General features: G+C 37.9%; 2 protein-coding genes across 4 annotated transcripts in view; both read right to left on the bottom strand.

Annotated features, from left to right (window-relative positions):
* Positions 1 to 923: 923 nt before the first annotated feature.
* On the bottom strand, positions 924 to 5,765 carry prkab1a (protein kinase, AMP-activated, beta 1 non-catalytic subunit, a). Its single transcript, XM_084105550.1, has 8 exons — positions 5,623 to 5,765; positions 4,290 to 4,495; positions 4,030 to 4,199; positions 3,551 to 3,644; positions 3,356 to 3,470; positions 3,103 to 3,236; positions 1,730 to 1,798; positions 924 to 1,639 (listed from the first exon to the last, which is right to left on the bottom strand). The coding sequence occupies exons 2-8, from the start codon at positions 4,434 to 4,436 to the stop codon at positions 1,562 to 1,564; spliced, it is 807 nt and encodes a 268-aa protein (XP_083961676.1). The 5' UTR covers positions 4,437 to 4,495; positions 5,623 to 5,765; the 3' UTR covers positions 924 to 1,561.
* Positions 5,766 to 10,368: 4,603 nt separating this feature from the next.
* Positions 10,369 to 20,255, bottom strand: part of phf24 (PHD finger protein 24) — a 40,282-nt gene continuing 30,395 nt past the window's right edge. For 2 of the 3 annotated variants that reach the window (XM_084104835.1, XM_084104834.1), the window contains 4 exons: positions 20,021 to 20,187; positions 18,519 to 18,554; positions 17,525 to 17,614; positions 10,369 to 15,342 (listed from right to left, as the gene is read on the bottom strand). In XM_084104835.1, the coding sequence (XP_083960961.1) occupies positions 15,246 to 15,342; positions 17,525 to 17,614; positions 18,519 to 18,554; positions 20,021 to 20,187 (390 nt within the window). In that variant the 3' untranslated portion in view covers positions 10,369 to 15,245. The remainder of the gene's footprint in view (positions 15,343 to 17,524; positions 17,615 to 18,518; positions 18,555 to 20,020; positions 20,188 to 20,255) is intronic. The other variant, XM_084104836.1, reaches the window with a different exon arrangement.

The raw sequence follows: 20,255 nt of genomic DNA, 5'->3' as shown, positions 1-20,255 counted from the left end.
AGACTGCAGACAGACCTGTTTGTACTGCGCACATTGCGTCATGACTCATGAGTGACCTCAAAATAAGCAATTATTTCCACCTTCTGTGCTAGAAGTGCCAAAACACATTAGGATTGTAATTTACCTAAGCCTTTATATGACCATGTAATTTCATGAGTAACTACTGAGGAGTGCTATAACATGGATTGTTCTCACCTAAATATTTTCTGTAATGCGATAAGTAGGCCGAGCGAAACATTGTTATTCACTGCAGATGACCTTCTTTCCTGGCCCGTCACAGCTGTAGACATAGGGTATGTTGTATGGGTGGTCCTGGATGGACTAGCATTTTATGCATTGCATAATCTTGTGATGAATTTGATAGCATCTATAGAGGACATTGATCAAATGTCAGCATGTTTATTAGCCAGTTAACGTTAGCCAGAGGCTTATGTTACAACAGAGTCTGACATTTATGTCAGTTAATGCATGAAATTCAGTACATTAGAAAATCAAATATCCAGGCTAATCAACTGATCTCAAGGTGCTTTTTAGTGGATTCATGAAGTCAGTTAGCACAGGTGTTGTTCATCACAGTAATATTTGATAATCTGAAGAACCTTTTATGTATTGGAAATGTTCCATGGATGATAAAGGTTCTCCAAAGAGCCATCAATGACCATAAAGAACATTTATTTTAAGGAGTAATGACAGATCCATGAGCATAACATTATGAGTCAATAAAGATATTATTATGGGGATATTTTTTACTTATTTCTTTGGAAAGATTTCCATTTGCTGCTGTACTTACCCAGAATGTCCAAAGCCAGCATGAAGAGCATGAAGGGAATTCACGGTTTCAAGAGCATAAAGTGAGAGCATAAAATTTCCACAACTCAATCCACCCTAATACTTGTAAACGCAATAATGAAACGGAGCCAAAATTGGTGGAATCATTTATTAAAAGTGATATTTAATTTCAGAGAACATAACACAGATTAAAACTTAAATCAAGATGTTTGCAATAATTATTTCGCTCTGTTCTAATAAAAATGTAGAAGATTAAAAGATGGATTTAAAAGGATCAACTTTTTCATGAAATTGAAAAAAATGTAATTAGTTTCTTGAGTGAAACATTTTCTTAAACCCTTCAGTTTTTCTATATTAGGGTCTCAGACACAAACCGCTGATAACAGGCCTTTTTCTGGCCGATAATCAATATGCTTCCTAATAATATATTAATATTTATCTACACAGCTATATAATTTTTTTTAACACTTAACTAAACAAAATAATGAACATGTCAAGCTCTATTTACACTCATTTTCACATTCAAGAACACCTCCTCTTATCCAAATACTGGTTTAGATTGAGTCAATTTGGCCCAGTTCCACTGAGTAATAATTTTATAAAGTGTACCAACCTCTAAAAGAGCAGATATGTCCTGTAGTTTCTGATTAGTGTATACCCAGTGCGGTGGGATTTTTCTCTAAAGTGCATCTCTGTACATCCCTATTTACAATAATACATACTACTGATATAAGATATATCAGAGGTCGTATAAACTGAGCGGCCATGTTTCTCAGATCGGCTTGTACAGCAGGGTTGTGACATATTTCTTCTTATACCGGTGGGTGGCACTCAGAACCATTACGCCATCCTGTCAGAGAGCCAGACGAGATACAGAGTCATCAGAACAGACTTGAAATCAGTGCGGGTTCATCTCACAGAGCTCTTTAAGTTGCTTTACCTTAATGGACAGAGCGTACAGGTGATTAAGCATGACGTGATTGGGCTCAGGGAGCAAAGCTGGATCACACTGTTGGAAAACAAGAACGCATTTCTATTAGCAGCATCTATATTGGACCTAACAATGCAATTATGCAATGAAACACTTTTTAAGTAATAACGTGTAGAAATAAAATTAACACAATTACTCTAATTACATCAGAGTTTCCCCAATCTGGGCCTCGATCCCCAAAAGAGGGTCATCTGAACTACGCCATTTATAATGGGAGTCTATTTTGACCAATTAAACTTTTTGACAAATTAAATAACATATAAATATCCCATGCCTTTTTCAATAATTAAAATTCAAATCAATTTGCTAGTTAATCATGTGATTGTGATCAACTGTGAACCAGATCAACCTATTCACTAAAAAGACAAGAATGACCCACATCACTATGGCAAGGAAGTTTTAAGGTCCGTTCACACCAAGAACATTAACTACAACGATAACTATATTAGTGTCCACACTAGTGGATTATATTGATATCTTTATTGTTATAGGTATCATCCTTGGTGTGAACGGTGTGTACTCTATTCAAGACCAATATTTGCAGATAAGAGCTATAAGTGCACATAATGTTACAGATTCTAAAGTTATAGATAGAATTGTGTATATTTAAGCTGAAAATTGTATTTAAAAAAATGTTTATATCAATAATTTGATATTATTGATACTTCTTGAGTGCTATGAAACACAATTATTAAAAAAAAAAATGTTTCCTAAACTTTTTTTTGTTGTCCGTTTAATTTTTTTCTGGATTCTGTGTTTTATGATTTAATACAAATGAATTTATAAAACTTAAAATGTAATGAATCTTTAAAAATGTAATTCAACTTCTTTTTTGTCAAATAAAGTACTGCACATCTACACTTTTATTGTATAAATTACAGCAAGGACTGAAAAAAAAATAATAATTGTGCAATATTCCTTAAAAATATTAATATTATTCTTACCTATTATTCTTATTCTTATTATTTTTAAGAAGCACATTTTACTACACAATAGTCCATTTCTGTCGTAACTTCCAAGTTAAACGAAACTTTTATTTTGGCGGTTTGTAGTGAGTTTCTGTGAGTATGTGCAGTAGACAAAAACACAGAGCATGTTGACTTCGAATGATTTAATAATGTGATTTAATAATCAAAGACACCAGTCCAAATATCGCAATTTGAATTTGATTAATTGTAAAAACCCTACTCTTTTGATATATAAATTCCTTACATTCCAGTAAAAATCATAGGGCCTTTCATCAAATCAAATCATTTAGCAGAGAATGGTACTATGATGGTTATCTAACTGTCATTTTTACAGGCCTGATGCAAGGTACTCACTGAGATGCCTGTGTCCTTATTGAGGATGACCTGTAGGAGATGAGGGGGCAGGATGGGGGGAGATTTGAATTTCTCCTCCTGTTTGGGGACGTAAGAGTCCTGATGGTACGGCCCAGGAGGAGAGCTGGACAGGTCTATAATCAATAAATACAATGTGTCATAACAACCCACGACTGACCATTTTTGTCCATTAATGATACATCATGTGGCAGATCGTTTGGAAGTGGAAATGTGGAAATGGTTGTGTTCAAACCTGACATGTCAGAGCATTTCTGTGAATCCACCATGAGTGCATCGAACACCTCAAAGTCTGTCTTCTTCACCTGGATGATGTTGTTGACCGTGCCGAGCTGGTTGGTCACCACAGGCTGAAGAGAAAGAAGGTCAATATTGTGCTGGTTTTATACTAATGGAGGATAATGATGATGATGATTGATGTCTCCGTCACCTCTGTTGGGTCATGTGTCCACTGTCCATCCACGAAGAATTTATACTGGTGTTCACCCTCAGGCAAATCCACAATCGCCACAAAGTTGTTTTGACTATTGAAGAAACAGAGGTAAACATTAATGTTAAATGAATGAATTTGTAGTTTAAAGATATCAGAAGAATACTTTCAGCAGAAGACTTCTCCATTTGTAACAGTCAGCATAACCAATCATCTGTGCCCTATAGAGAATGATGTGAGTTAAGGACCTATCAGCGCCATCTAGAGTTTCATGACAGAACTTTGTATTTATATACTATTATATTTTTTATTAGCTTAGCAAAAAGTTTTCATTTTGATTTTAGTTTAATTTTTTGCAATTTTGCTCTATAAATTATCTTATTGTTTATTTTAATATAACTATTTAGGTTTAATTATTTATTGATTTATTTACTAATTAATTTTTGTAATAGTTCTAGTTACCGTTAAATGTTACTTACCTCCTAATCAAAGGAATCTTATTGGTCCAATTATTAAAAGAGCCAGAAATATAGACTTCTCTTCCAGCTCCCGTCCACCGAAACACAGTGGGTCGATCTAAAGTGAGAACCTTTTCACTGGTCTCCAGGTCTGACCTCCAGTCAATGAATTCCTCTTTTACCAATGGTGCCTAATAGAAAATTAAAGATAGAACACATGGTCATCATATCTAAATTATGATATCTTCATAAGCGAACAGATAATGTGAGCCAGCACACACTTTGATGTCCTCCCCATGAAAAATATCAGCATCTTCTGGGCTGTCCATTAGGATTTTGGGACGGTCTCCTTCCTTAGTTCCTCGACTGTCCCTTCTGTGGGCCTTTTCCTGGCCCATGCCTGCCCTCTCACTGCTTGTGTTCCCCATAGTGCTCTTAAAAAAAGGTCACAGAGGGTAAGCAGCCAGCTGGTTGGGCTAGAAATGATCTGTAACCCAAAACAAACAGTGTAAGAAACATGGTGATCTTAATGTAATGCATCACTAATCCTATATAAAACATGGATTTCCCCCAGCTAACAGGGAACGCTATCAGAGCTTTGGCTAACGTTCTGGCAAGGTTCTCTCAAGGTTATGAACAAACGTTATTCCAGTAACATTAATAGAACATTGTTCAAAGCCATTACGCTCTCAAAATGTTATTTGTTCATCCTTCAAGAGCATTTTTGAGATATGCCCAAGACACATTCAACATCATCAAATTTGCAGTAAGTCATGAATGGTTTAGATCCATTTTTCCATGTAGACTACATTAAAAAGCCATTTTTGGTAAAGAACTAAAAAAAACATTTTGATTTCATTTTTGATTGGGTCTCTTTAGGTGTGCTTAGGGTTTTTGGATTTTAATACTTACACTTAAGAATTTAAAGACTAGTTTTAAAATCTTCATTGAATTAAACTGATAATTTGATCAAATCGATGGCTGTCAGGTCATTGTAATTTTAGCATACTAAATAGTAATTGGTTAATCAAACATCTGAGTTCGTAGTCCAAATTGGTATGAATGTGTTTTAGGTTATTCATATTGCAAGCTCTGGCATTTCTGATTCTTACTGCTTACTCAACAAAACAACATTTTGACAACGCTGACAGCCCCATTAATTTAACTGCGTACCTCGAGGCACATTTTTTTTTTTTTTTTTGCATATGTTTTTAGAAAACCTTAAGTTACTCTACTGCAAGGTCACAAGCTCTCAAAGGAAGCCTGGCAAAAAAAGATAAAGAAGAGCCAGTAACTTCAGCTTCAGGTTCAAACGTATGAAAGAAGATGTATCGTCCTGACATTAAATGCATTATAAGCCTTAATCTAAATTTCAATATCAATCTTCACTATGACGGGAAAATAATGCAAACGCTTTGACTGTGAAACTATGCAAATGCCGTTATATTGAAATTATAAACAACCCTACGCTGTCGCGCGCCACTGCAACAACACTAGTAGTGCTATATAGTTAGCCGCATCGAGCATTCTTATCGACTGCAAGATTGCCACACATTTTTCATTTTTTGAAATAATTTAATTACGGTTGCACATTTTTAATGTGACAGGACTTACATTCCCTTTTGCGCCGTACTGTATGAATTGTATTCACGAGTCGCGACCGCTACTAGCCCTCGATCACAGTTATTTCGTCATTTTTTCATTCACATTGCTTATCGTCACAAACTGTACATCCTCGCAACCACTCCGCCCACCGCGGACTTTAACTCCACTACGCATGCGCTACTTCAACTACGCCCGCTAGGGGGAGAGACGCAGCTGTTTCTCTGCGCATGCGCGTTTCTTATAACAAACTAGGGGAACAGCACACAGCAGTATGACAGGGAGACTTTGAGGGTCAGACTTACCGTGTTTTCAATAGCGTCCGCTGTAGAAAGCTCCTAGATCACTTATAGTTTTCCACAGCTCATGTTTTCAGTTTTTTTGTCTGCTGAATAAATAACCCACTGAAGAGATGGCTTTCCCATATTATGGGCTTTCCCTCACAGCCTTGCTTTCATTCCCGTTAAAGGGTTAGTTCACCCAAAAATGAAAATTCTGTCATCATTTACTCACCCTCATGTTGTTCCAAACCTGTATGATTTTCTTTCTTTTGCTGAACACAAAAGACGATATTTTGAAGAATGTTGGTAACCAGACAGTTGACAGCCTAGCCTATTAATAGACTGGTGCAGATATGAGGTCACTTTGTAGGCCAACTGGCAGTTAGCATCACACTGGTTCCCTCAACAAACCCCAATAGGAATTTCCCATAGGGTTTTGGATTATCCCTAAAAACAAGCTCTGTGGCCAACAAAAGTTTAGGATACTTGAACGTTTTGTCCATCAAGATAATTATCACAGATAAACACAACTTTTATGAATTTTGAAGCCTAGATGCAGTCGCCAGAAGTAAAAAGCTAAAGGTAGGCTATAAACGAACTACACCACGGTCACACGAATTCAACGTCACCATCACTAAGCTTCCGACAATTCTTTATCTTATAAGTTTTTATCTAAAAACATTTTCACAGAACATTTGAGTTAGAGTAGTTTAGCACAATTATAAGCATAACAAGGCTGTAAAAGTGGACTGAGTTTACCTGTTCAGCGTGATGATGCCTCTGTAGTCCCATTTAGCCACTTAGACCACCTTTTTCAAGACACTTAACAGCTTTAAAAAAATCACGAGTGAGGTAATACTGATGTTATGTCGTAGAATAAAATGTGTCTTGAGCTTGTGTTCAACACAGACCTTATTTCAGCCATTTAACCAAAACCCTATTCAAAAAACCCACTGACGATGGAACCGGTCCGGAAGTGCTAAAATGCTAACTCGCTTGCGCGTTTTGGCCTACAAATTGATGTCATACCTGCAGCTGCAGTTCTCTATTGACTTCCATGGTATTTTTCTTTTCCTATACCGTCAACTCTCTCGTTATAACATTCTTCAGAATGTCTTATTTTGTGTTCAAAAGAAGAAAGAAACTCAGATTTTGGACAAACTGAGGGTGAGTAAATGATGACAAAATTTTCATTTTTGGAGTGAACTATCCCTTTAAAAATCAAAGATGGCGCTCTGTGAATAAGGTCTATTGGGGACTCCTTAGAAGCTAAATCTTTATTAAACCATGTAACGTAGTAATAGAACACCCATGAAATGAAGTGTGCAGCAGTTTTCACATTTGTTTCCACATGAAAGGTCTTTTTTATTTGTTTTCATGGCATTTGGAATGAAAAGTGCCTAGGTATTGTCCATATGGGAATATGTGCAAAGTCCATTAACCGCCACTGGATGGAGACATTTAACCACAAGATAGAGAAGAGACCAGAAGAGATGATGGTCTCGGAAATTAGATTAAATTGATTTTGCTTTCATTTTAAGATCCCAAAGATATCTATATTGAATGTGTATAACTTATTTGATAACAATAATCTTGTGTGCATGGCATGTACATGTATCTGAGTTATCTGCTTTTCCTCAGTCTCAGTATGTCATCAGATTCACTGTGTGTCATGCAAAGTGCAATTACTCCCCCACTGGCTTTCCCTCTGTCATAACCAGTGTTGCAGACCAACCACTACACACACACACACACATTATTTCTCCTCTTTCTCACCCTCCCACTTAAACATGCAGTGAAAAAATGCTGTTTAATTATGCATTAAAAAGGAAGATTGCTGTGCAAAAACAAGAATGTATAATTTCTTCTGCTTTTGTAGTGCTTTTCTGAGTTGAGCGGTTGCAATCAGAGAAGACAACATTTGAATACCAGAATTTGCATTTGTGATCCCCTTCAATTTCATCCTATTAGACACCGTTTTGCTCACACACAGACACGCTACACACACCAGAAAATACTATAGGAAAAGAGTGGGAGACAAGTAGATCTCAAACCAACATGGCTTCAAAGTCAGGAAACCTAGCATTTTAAGGGCGGAAAATTGCAGTTCAACCAGAGTTTAAATTTCATATTAATCTTCAACGCCTGACAATTCGCATAGTAGCAAAAGCAGAGTGTTGCTTTTGAAATTAGACTCTCTGTCTCACTTCCTTTTAGACATGCACTACTGGAGCTTCAGTGCTATTTACGTTATTTATGATGATAACCTAGCTTTACATCAGTATACACATACGTCTCTTTGTTTTGGCCATACAATAGCAAAACAGATGTAATGAACTTGACTGACTAGATAGTCTACTTTTGGTCTGGTAAATGGTCTAATGCAGCTCTTGAAGTAAAGACCACTATGAAATTGGTGTCAAATGATTCTGAAGGAAAGTATAGATAGGAATCTGTGGCACTGAATTTATGATCAGCCTGTGAAGGTGAGGAGTAGCCTATTTTTAAGGTTACTGCGTCATATAGACAAAAAGAGGTCAGGAGAGTGCATTATAGCTGAAAACGCTGAAAGAATTGGTTGAATAATTAATGAAATGTGCTTTTAAAAATAGAGACAAAGATGTGGGGCTAGACGACTAAGACTCCGTCAGCTGCAGCTCCTGCTCGGTCTGATTAGTGTGTGAAAATAAATGTAGCATTAAAAAGGAAACTGGGTTTTAATTATGCATTTTTGTTTTCATATTTCACCCCAAAATCAAAAGAACAAAATAGAAATTAAATTTCACAAAAACTAAACGAAGAGTATTAAAATACGTATGCAAAAAAAAAACAAAAAAAAAAAAAAAACATAAAGGCAGTGCAACATACTGTATTCTGTAACATAATATTCTATTAATATTATTTCCTTATATACAGCTTATATAAACATGAAAATATGAAAATGTATGTATCTCTCTCTCTCTCTCTGTATATATATAATTCTTAAACATTCCAAAATTAAGCTTTAACTTTATTAATTGGCATATATTACATGTATTTTGCATATTTACAAGATAAAAATACTGTATTTGTGTTTTAATACAAATAACTAACAAATAGCAATAAAAAGCACCCCAGTAAACATTAAATAAGGGTAAGCTTATTGTCACGAAAATGCAAATATTTTAATGGACCTAAATTAACCCAAATTTCCTTTTTTTTTTTAAAAAAAGCAAAATCTAAGTTTTTTTTAATGAACCCTGCTGGTATTTTGTAGTTGATGCTATGTTGAAAGTTCAAGTTTTATTTATATCTTTAAACGAATCCTTCAGAAAAATAAGCACGACAAGTGTGTGCTGCTTTAGTTTTCCTTCTTTACATTTAGGCTACACTAACAACAAATTGACTTCTGCTCTTTAATCTAATTCACCTACTGACATTCCAATCTGGTCTAGAGAGCATGAATGAGTGCTGAGGAGACACCGAGTGATGAGACTCGGCTTTCAGCCAGACTGTCCTCCAGCTGATGAGTGATCTCTACTGCGCTGTGAAACGTCTTCGCTTCAGTGGATCTCAAGACACAACTTCCCTCGGAATCAAAGGAAGGTGCTGTCAGTAACACATCATGTGTACGAGTTATCCATTACTCCATATCCAGACTATCTAGACAAATGAGCATCTTAGCTGAGTCAGGGTAATGCAAAAAAAAAGCACCGCAAGCTAAGCTAAGTGTTCACTTAGAGTCCTTCAACATATTGTTTTCCGAATGGCAGTCTGATATTGCCAAGAGAATGTCAGATGCAGGACAGGCCCCATGGGACAGCGCAGAGGCAGTGACGCTGTGCATTACCAGATGTGTAAAAAGCTCCCTGCCAGGGGCCATGTCTGTCACATCTGCTACTGCAACTTCCCTTAGTGCTCTCCTCTGAGCTCAACTTTTATTAGTTTTATTACGGCCATCACCATTTCCAGCTGTTCCGTCCCGACAAATATTCTGTACATCATGAGGGCCGACATTACACAATGGCATTTCACATGATCGAAATTGTGAATTTGTTTTGAATTCTCTGTAGTAAAGAGCATATAGATGGAAGTGAAATTTGTTGAGCAATTTGTGTACCAGTCTTTCTATTTAGGGTGCTCGGCTGTTTAGGGTGCTATGAGTGTCCTCAGACTGACAGACAGATAGGCAGGCAGACACACACACACACACACACACACACACACACACAGAGAGAAAGAGAAAGAGAGTCCAATTGGCAGGTAGGCAGGCAAAATCAATCTTTTGTCAAATCAACTTAGATCATTTATGTGGTTCAGATAACTTGATATTTTGTGTTTCTGTTGATTTATCCAATCTCCTTCATTGTATTAACTCATTTTTTTTATTTCAATTAACTCAATATTTTAAGGCAACCAGGTTACTCACTTTTTTAAGTAAAACCAACAGTAATGTTTTTACAGTGTATAAATGACTCAGACCCACACAGCTGAAGTGTAATTTTTGGAGTTAACGTCATGCATTTATTTTCAACACTACCAGCAAAACTCAAGAGTATTGCACAGTCCCTTGAAATAACTGCCTAGCACAATCCAATACAAACCTTCTACAAGCAAATACAGTGGATATGACCATATAAACAAGAGCGGATATGTTTCATATATACCCCCCTCAAACAGTTCGATATAATGAGTGTTTTAACCCAGGTGCCATTTTACAGGAGTGTGCATGATTTACACCTAATAAAAAATATTTTAGATATTATAAAGTGTTTTCTTCAATCTTCAACATGATCGTACTGGAAGGAAGAAAGAAAGAAAGGAAGAAAGGAAGAAAGATCTGAGTCGTTTTGTTTAGGCAGTAAGTTCTAATCCTTCCAGGGCTCTTTCCTTTAAATTAGCATTTTAATCTTTTGGAAGATTGTACATTTGCATCAGCTATTTTAGGTAACGCTGAGTAAAGTCACCTCAACAGGTGTTACATTTTTTACAGACCCAGTAAAATATAATAATTCTGAAACTAGTGAGTTAAAGAAACATCAAATGAAAAATAAAACAACAGGTCATGATGACACAAAGAATGCAAGGAAGGATTATGGTCTTACGAGGCCCCGTGTTATTGCTTTTTCCCCAGGGATGAAACAAATTATAAAATTAAATCTTATAATACTTTTTAATTGCAACTTTGCATTCCACAATTGCTATTTTAAAAAAAAAAAGTCATTTTTTAGACTTTTTATCAACCTAGTGAGCTGCTTTGCTATAGGTCTATACATATAGGACAGAATCCTGAAATGAAACCTTAAAAGTGACCAATTTGAACTGATTTTCAAAGCATGATGACTGGATGAAACACACAGGATAGACTTGACTGACAACTGATTTCAACAGAGTCTAGCATTAGCATGTTGCTAAGCTAACTATACCTACTATAAAAAACATTGAGTAAAATAGCTGATTTCAATTAGATCTTTAAATAGAATTCATAAGTATTTTATTATTGAAATAATCATACCTATTTAAAGAATAAGTAGGTTGGAACCTTAGAAAGAAGCATGCTAAGACTTGACTGATTCATTGAATTACACAAGATGTGTCACTCGTATTGTTTTGAAGGGGGAAAAGTCTAACGCCCCATATGGTGGAATAAGTCCCGCCTTCTAAATAAGAGCCAATTGCCGATTGGTAAAATCATCGCGTCACTGCAGCAGCCGTAACGGTGCGTGTCCACTGGCGCGGTGCGAGCGGAGCGGAGCGAGCATTTTCAATTCATTCCTATGGAAGTCGAGCTTCACGCTCGCGCAGTGCATTTTGGGATTGACAGCGGACCGGAGAAAGCGTTGAGAGCGACCGAGACCGTCAAAAGGTTGGGCAGTTCTCGACTTTATGCAAATATCAAGCGAAAAACGCGGTCGGCAGCCAATTGCTGTGAGGTTCGGGATGTGACGTTTTGAGAGTTTAAAAATATGCAAATTGTGCCGGAGTTTATGCTTGATTTAGTGTGTAAATCATTTTGTTTACAAATTAGACGCTTTGCAGTTGTTAAATATGTTAAAGATTTTATTTTGGATGTGTTCATTGTGATTATATTGGCTGGGTTAATAAAAGTTTATAAAATTGAAAGGATATCTTTGCTTGGGCCATTTGGAAACAAAGCTTGCCTATTTCTAAATGTAATCGCGTGCATCGCTGATGATTATACTGTCCGTGTGTTGTAAAAAACAGAGATTAAACACACTCGCAACAGACACACCCCAAAGCGGAGGCGTTATAGCGTTTCCAGCGGCACTGAGCGGAGTTTTGCCGCTGTAGTGGACACGCACCGTTATGGTGTGTTCACACCAAACGCGAATTTAATTATTTGCGCGAGTAGATTACATACAAAGTCAATGCAAAGACGCGCATAGACGCGAATTCGTGCCGGGCGGCGCGAATGACGCGTTTGCCGCGAATGCTCGATAATCGCCTCAATCGCGTCTTCCGCGCAAGTTGAAATATTTCAACTCGAGCGGAAAATTCGCGTGAAGACGGTGAAATTCACCGAGTTGAGTGCGCCTCTTGATGGTGCTGTGAACCCAGACACGTCGGCGTTTGGCTTTCCTCCTTATTTGGGACTTCCACAACAAGTACAAAGCAGCAATATCCTTTATTTCAGACATGTTGGAAAAATTATGGCAGAAATAAATTGTGTTGTTGTTGTTGATGATGATGTCACACTCCTTTTCGCGGGATGTTTTTATTCGCGAGAATGAAATGTTTGAAATGTTCAAGCGACTAACTAGACGCGATAGACGCGAATCTGACGCTCTATTCGCGTTTGGTGTGAACGCACCATTATGGTGTGTTCACACCAAACGCGAATTTAATTATTTGCGCCAGTAGATTACATACAAAGTCAATGCAAAGACGCGCATAGACGCGAATGACGCGAATTGGGCGACGCGTTTGCCGCGAACGCTCGATAATCGCCTCAATCGCGTCTTCCGCGCAAGTTGAAATATTTCAACTCGAGCGGAAAATTCGCGTGAAGACGGTGAAATTCACCGAGTTGAGTGGTCAAGAGGATGGTGCTGTGAACCCAGACACGTCGGCGTTTGGCTTTCCTCCGTATTTGGGACTTCCACAACAAGTACAAAGCAGCAATATCCTTTATTTCAGACATGATGGAAAAATTATGGCAGAAATAAATTGTGTTGTTGTTGTTGATGATGATGTCACACTCCTTTTCGCAGGATGTTTTTATTCGCGAGTGACGCGGGCGCGCGAATGGATTCAAAATGTTCAAGCGACTATAGACGCGAATCTGACGCTCTATTCGCGTTTGGTGTGAACGCACCATTAGAAGCTCCGGAGTCAGTCAGACGCTTCCACTGTGCATTATGGCGTGTTTACACCAAACGCGAATTTAATCATTTGCGCGAGTAGATTACATACAAAGTCCCGGGCGGCGCGAATGACGCGAATTGGGCGACGCGTTTGCCGCGAAAGCTCGATAATCGCCTCAATCGCGTCTTCCGCGCAAGTTGAAATATTTCAACTCGAGCGGAAAATTCGCGTGAAGACGGTGAAATTCACCGATTTGAGTGCGCCTCTTGATGGTGCTGTGAACCGACACGTCGGCGTTGGCTTTCCTCCGTATTTGGGACTTCCACAACAAGTACAAAGCAGCAATATCCTTTATTTCAGACATGATGGAAAAATTATGGCAGAAATAAATTGTGTTGTTGTTGTTGATGATGATGTCACACTCCTTTTCGCGGGATGTTTTTATTCGCGAGTGACGCGGACGCGCGAATGGATTCAAAATGTTCAAGCGACTAACTAGACGCGATAGACGCGAATCTGACGCTCTATTCGCGTTTGGTGTGAACACACCATAACGCGATGCGAATATACACTTCGCGTTTGGTGTGAACACACCATTAGCTTGATCCAGCTTGAAAAATGTTGTTTTCTGTCATGATTTGAACATTTAGAAACAAAATGTATGAGACAGTTGTTGTCAAATTTCATTGGTGATTTCAAATATTAAATTTAATCGTGAGCTTGGCGAACAGTTTTGAAAAAATTTATGTTTTCCCATTCAAAAAGATATGCACTTGCATGACCGAGAGGAGTTTCAAAGATGGCCACTGAGTGAAATTACTTGTCTTCAAGGGACTTTGACTGATTTCAATGGAGTTTGAAATTAGCATGTTGCTAAGCTAATGACATAATATTCTTAAAACTATAAAAATACATAGAACACACAGATATTGGGTACAATAAATAGATCTTTAATTGGAACTTTTTAATTTGTGTTCTTTAATATTGAATCATATGATTTTTGTCAAAATTAGGTGTCTTAGAAAGCTTCATAATTAAGTTTTTGGTTGCTAAACTAACTAAGAAATACTCTAATAACCATAAATATTCACAAACAAATACTGGGTAAAATAAGATTCAAATAGATTAAGTTGGCAGCTCACTAAGTTTTAGAAACGAATCCAAAAGACCTTATTTCACAATCCAATCAAGTTCTGCCTGACTTTTTCCACATTACATATCCTCTTTCACTCAGAAATATAATATGGAAGTAGAAAATTGAGAATCACAACTCATAATGCGACTTGTCAAGTGACTGAAAACTGATGTCGATCTTCTTACTATAGTATCTTAATAGTAATGTTTAAAAGTAGCGTTTGTCTGTCAATAACAATTTTTATGTTTCCTTTGTTTTCACTTGACTCAGCTTAAGGCCCCTGGCAGTCTGGAAGCTCCTTGGCCTGGTCCAAGATCCATCCCTGAATGTATGGGAATAAATACAAATACAATATTTCGTATACTATATATATAGTATACATATATATATATAGTATCAATATATAGCATCTCACTTTGATTCATGTGCCCACCATATTCTCTGTATATTCATATTTTATGGTGACTGAAATTAGATCAGCAATGATCCGACTACTGCTCACACATTGATCCCACAACTCATTCGGCTAGAGCCACAACTGGAAAATGTTATAACACGTCAACATCAAAAACACTACGCAAACACTGTGGTGCTGTAATTTTGCAAACATGTGACAGGTTCTCTGATCGAAACAGTTACTTGGTAACAAAAATCAAAAATCAAACAAGCTTGTGAAAGCTCAATTCTGAAGTGCTGACAGATGTGCTATTGTTCAAGAGCGTTGAATTTGTCAGTGTGTTGCTAGATTGGGTTTTTAGAGGAAAAATCCATCGATGGCTTGTACAGTCTTTGAGTGTGGTGGCGCACTCTCGTTTTTGACTCTCGTGTAACTCTCGCTTTAGTCCTCTGTACCTCTTGCTCGTGAATCTGGACCCAGGAAGCCCCTCTGGAAGTCTCAGGCTATGTGGCCGCGGTTAGAGTGGCAAACGGATGTGCATGGCTGAGCTGTTGGGCCTGGAGGCCAGGATGTAGATGGCGCTCTCCCTCAGGAAGTTATCCCAGGTAAATGGTCTGGAAAACATGATGGTACAATTACTGAGAAAGCTATTAAACCACTTATGAAAGCCAAATCTTACACTTGTGATAATTATAGACCTATTTCAAACCTTCCTTTTCTGTCAAAAATTTCAGGAAACTATGTGTCCGCCCCCAATTCTCCTTCTGACAGAGACATGACAATCTTTTGTTAAAGTGTTATAAGCCATGAAACAAGCTAATCAGCCACGAGGTGAATCACAACACAAACTGTGATTTGAAGCAGAAAAGTTTTTGAAAATCGGACAAAAAGATAAAAGTACCAAGACTGTACTTAACAGTTTTAGTGAGGGAAAGAACTACAATCCCATGAAGCATTGTGTACAGCATAATCGAATTAAAAACGATGGAGAAATATAAAACTGCTCATTTACAAATGTTGATAAATATATTTTAAGTATATTGCTAAATATGCATATATATTCAAACATTTCAGTATTTTGAGAGTGTAGCGAGATCGACTTGATTACGTCATTCGCATTGCTTCGTGGGAGTGGGCAGAGCTAAAGAGCTTTTTTTGGAGCGTGTTGCTTTTTCAACTATAATTGGTGCACAGTATCTGCACAGCATCATGGGTAATGTAGTTTTTCACCAGGAATTCTGCTGTTAAACACAATTATTTTAATATAATGTGGGCTGACGGCTTCAGTACAAGTAAATACCATGCATTTACAAACTCTTAGTTCACATTAGATTTAGGTCTGTTCTAGGTGCTAACTAGAGGTTGATTGACAGCATTGTTAAGTGGTTGCTATGGTGTTCTGGGTGGTTTCTATGTTGTTTCTAGATGGTTGCTAAGCAGTTGATGGGTGTTCTGTATGGTTGCAAGAACATTTCTATGTGGGGCTTATGTTCTAGTTGGTTACTAGGGTGTTCTGAATGGTTCTCTAGGACATTGCTAGGTAGTTACAAGAGGTTGATCGACATAGCATTGCTAAGCAGTTGCTAGGGTGTTCTAGATGGTTGTTAGGGCATTTCTACACAGTGCTTTGGGTGTTCTGATTGGCTGCTAGAGCACTGATAGGGGTTACTTACGAATTCCGGTTGATTGAGGTGGTTGCTAGGGTGTTCTGGTCGGTTTCTTTGCTGTTGCTAGGTTGTTGCTAAGCAGGTTATATGGTGTTCTGGATGGTTGGTAGGGACTTTTCAGGTAGTTGCTAGAGCATTGATATATCAGGCTTACTAAAGCCCGGGCTTACTAAAGAGTTCTGGTTGATTGACTTGGCATTTCCAGGTGGTTTCTATGGTATTCTGGCCAGCTTCTATACTGTAGCTAGGTGGTTGCTAAGCAGTTGCTAGGATGTTCTGGATGGTTGGTAGGGCGTAGTAGAACTAACAAGTTCTGGTTGATTGACTTGGCATTTCCAAGTGGTTGCTAGGGTGTTCTGGCTGGTTTCTATGTTGTTGCTAGGTGGTTGCTTAGCAGTTGCTAGGGTGTTCTGGATGGTTGGTAGGGCGTTTCCATGTGGTTGTTAGAGCATTGATAGGGGGTTACTAACGAGTTCTGGTTGATTGGCTTGACATCTCCAGGTGGTTGCTAGGGTGTTCTGGCTGGTTTCTATGCTGTTGCTAGGTGGTTGTTTAGCAGTTGCTAGGGTGTTCTGGATGGTTGGTAGGGCGTTTCCAGGTAGTTGCTAGAGCATTGATAGGGAGTTAATAACGAGTTCTGGTTGATTGACTTGGCATTTCCATGTTGTTGCTAGGGTGTTCTGGTTGGTTTTTATGCTGTTGCTAGGTGGTTGCTAAGTATTTGCTAGGCTGTTCTGGATGGTTGGTAGGGCGTTTCCAGGTGATTGCTAAAGCATTGATAGGGAGTTACTAAAGAGTTCTGGTTGATTGCTTTGGCATTTCTAGGTGGTTGCTAGAGTGTTTTGGGTAGTTTCTATACTGTCGCTAGGCAGTTGCTATGTTGTTGCTAGGCAGTTGATAGGGTGTTTTGGGTTGTTCCTTGGGCGTTTCTAAGTGGTTGCTAGGGTGTTACTAGGCAGTGCTTAGGATGTTCTTACATGGTTCAGATTCCTCCTATATTAGTCTATGACTTTTTTCAACAGATTTGAATGGGAATCATGGAAAATGGGATTTGATCATTATGGGAGCATGCAGTGCATCTTGGGTGATAGACCATCTGCATTGTAAGTGAATACACACACACACCAACCTGTTGTCATTCTCCATGGCTTTATCTCTGCTTCTCTCGCTGCTGGAACTGGCAGGACTGCTCTCAGATATTGGACCAACATGGCTGATACTGCAGATGAAGAAAGCACGCTGAAACACACGCTGTTGGATTCAGTCACACCCACACAGACACACACACACTACTGGACAGATCACAGCAGGCATCACTTCTACCGGCTCTGAGTTTTCACAGTCTCATTTGTTGTTCTCATGACACCTCAGAGCCCGGGGAGACGATACCTAACCACCGGCAAGACAAAACTAGTTCACTCATGCATTCAGGACTTGAATTGGAATTCAAAATGCATTCTCAATTCAACTCTGAATGGCTCACAATCCTTGTATATACAGTAGTCTCACAAACTGCAGACTTAGCATGCCATTCAGAACACTGAAAGGATCTGACAAACTTCATTGAGTGAAATAAATTCATTTGAAACATGAACTTCCTGTAATTAAGTTCAATGATGTGTGAAGCAAAACAGAGTGCCACCATGACCAGTGCATTGAACATCGACCCAAACATCTCCTGCAGAACTGGGACCGCTCAGAGTCGAGGCGGTCTGCTTTGATCTCAAGCTCTCAGTTGATTTTAATGAGCGTAAATTAGGATGCAAGCTTAGTCATGCCATGAACAAGCCAAACACCCACAACCCCATGCACCCGCACACTCAGGCGCTTATTTAACCTGCCGCTCCCCTTAAAACTGATGAAAAATATAAGGTTTTCTCTGAGGGGAACAAAAGCTCCTCTTTTGATCTTGATAATGGGAGGACAAGATCTCATTTAATACAGCCATAGTGAACAACCATTACAGTCAGTTTAGCTTTGATACTTTTAGCCACTGATTCCTTGGCCTCCATCATGGAATATTTAGTAATTGAGGTGACAATGATTATAATGAGAATAATGATGGTGATGGCAGGGAACGTAAGATGTTTCCAGGGGAGGCCCATGCATATCGAGTGACTTACCCCATACTGAACAAAGGGGAACACAATCCCATGAGTCTGCAGGGCAAATGGACATTCAGCAGTGGTGAAAAGGATGGGATGGTTGGTGAAAAAATAAAATAAAGCATGGAAAATGATGTCAAAACAGACTGTCCAAATACTGAACTCACAGATATGTTGATAAGTTAATCAAAATTCATGTTTAAAAAAAGTAAATAAGCTGATCAAAAGTGGCTGTAAAGACAATTATACTTTTACAAAAGATTTTATTTCAAATAAATGCAGTTTTTCTATTTAATATTTATTTAATCTATTTTCTATAGAAATTTCTATTTATCAAAGAATCCTGAATAAAATCGTATCAGTTTCCAATATATTAAGCATCACAACTTGTTTCATTATTGATAATAATAATAACAATAATAATAATAATAACAATAATAATTTTTCATCAGAAAATCAGAATATCAGAATTATTTCTGGAGGATCATGTGACATCAATGATGCTGAAAATTCAGCTTTGATCACAGGAATACATTACATTAAAATAAAATAAAAAATTAAATGATTTCTATTAAAATATTATTGTTTTTCTGTATTTTTGATTAAATACAGCCAGGTTACAACAAGAGACTTCTTTCAAAAACATCTTATTTAAGTATCAACCTTGTCTCAGATATTTCTCCACAAATTCATAATGAGGAAAAAAACTAGACACAAATGAGAATATATACAATAGCACTACTAAAAATGTAATTATATTATTATATATATTTAAATTACATATATAAAACCTAATTCATTTAATTTAAACTCACTGCTGTCTATGAGAAAGATTTAAGCCACTAAAGACGTCTCATTTGTGATATTTCTTTCTGGGTGATGGCGCTTGAGGAATGAAGGATTCAGGAGGACAATATCTATATTTGAGGTACCTGGCTCCATTTTCGCCCACAAATCTCTGCAAAAATGCATCATTCTGACTTTTGGACTCTTCGAGCGAGGTTTGAATTATGATATGACTGGCAAAGTGCACTCTGTCAAAGTAAGTCCTTGTCCTTGGATTTAGCCTGTCATTGAGAATCTTTCTCCTTTCCACAGATGACTTATCCAACCGGTTATATCATCTAATTTACGTTATGCATTAATCCCAAAGTCAGAACTGTCAGCAAATGCGCTGCTTAAATGATTCATATTCCCCCGGTAGGGTTACTGAACTCAAAGTTAGCCAGTAATTCATGAGTAGAGATGAGGGATACATGCTAATAAAGTGAGAGCAGTTAGCATTGGCTAGCAGCTTGTGGAGGCATTGGCAGCTTGACATGGCTATAAAAACTGCCGAACTTGATCCGATTTGTTGCTCCCAGAGGACAGGCAAATTGGACGAGTCCCCTGAAATGATTCTGAAGTGTTTTTCTGAAGTTTATTGTTGATTATGTAGGAGGCTGGCTGTGATTGAGAACCGTTTAGAAATGTCCCTCTAACTGTGATTAGCATCAGTGTCTCTCATATAATTGGCTCACCTGACACTGCAGGACTGTGATTCTTTGTTAATCTTGTGGAACCAGGAGGTTTGGGCTCTTCTGGCTTCTCCGGCAGTAATGATCCCATCTTTGTCCTGGTCTAGACTCTGGAAAACGGCCCGTGCCCGATCCCTCTCCTTCGCTGTGAGGATTCTCACCAGCGAATTCTGGATTGAAAATAAACACTTTGCTTTTGGTTGATTGTTTGATTTTTTGGTATAATTTAGTATTTTGA

The sequence above is a fragment of the Abramis brama genome (assembly GCF_963993115.1).
Source record: "Abramis brama genome assembly, chromosome: 25".
Taxonomy (NCBI): domain Eukaryota; kingdom Metazoa; phylum Chordata; class Actinopteri; order Cypriniformes; family Leuciscidae; genus Abramis; species Abramis brama.
The sequence above is the reverse complement of the archived record's forward strand: the minus strand, read 5'-3'. Positions and strand labels throughout refer to the sequence as shown.

Coding starts and splice junctions, on each gene's coding strand:
- prkab1a (XM_084105550.1), bottom strand. CDS start 4,436: ATGGGGAACACAAGCAGTGAGAGGGCAGGCATGGGCCAGGAAAAGGCC. Junction 4,200..4,289: donor TTCATGGGGAGGACATCAAA/GTGTGTGCTGGC, acceptor ATTTTCTATTAG/GCACCATTGGTAAAAGAGGA. Junction 1,640..1,729: donor TGTACGCTCTGTCCATTAAG/GTAAAGCAACTT, acceptor GCTCTCTGACAG/GATGGCGTAATGGTTCTGAG.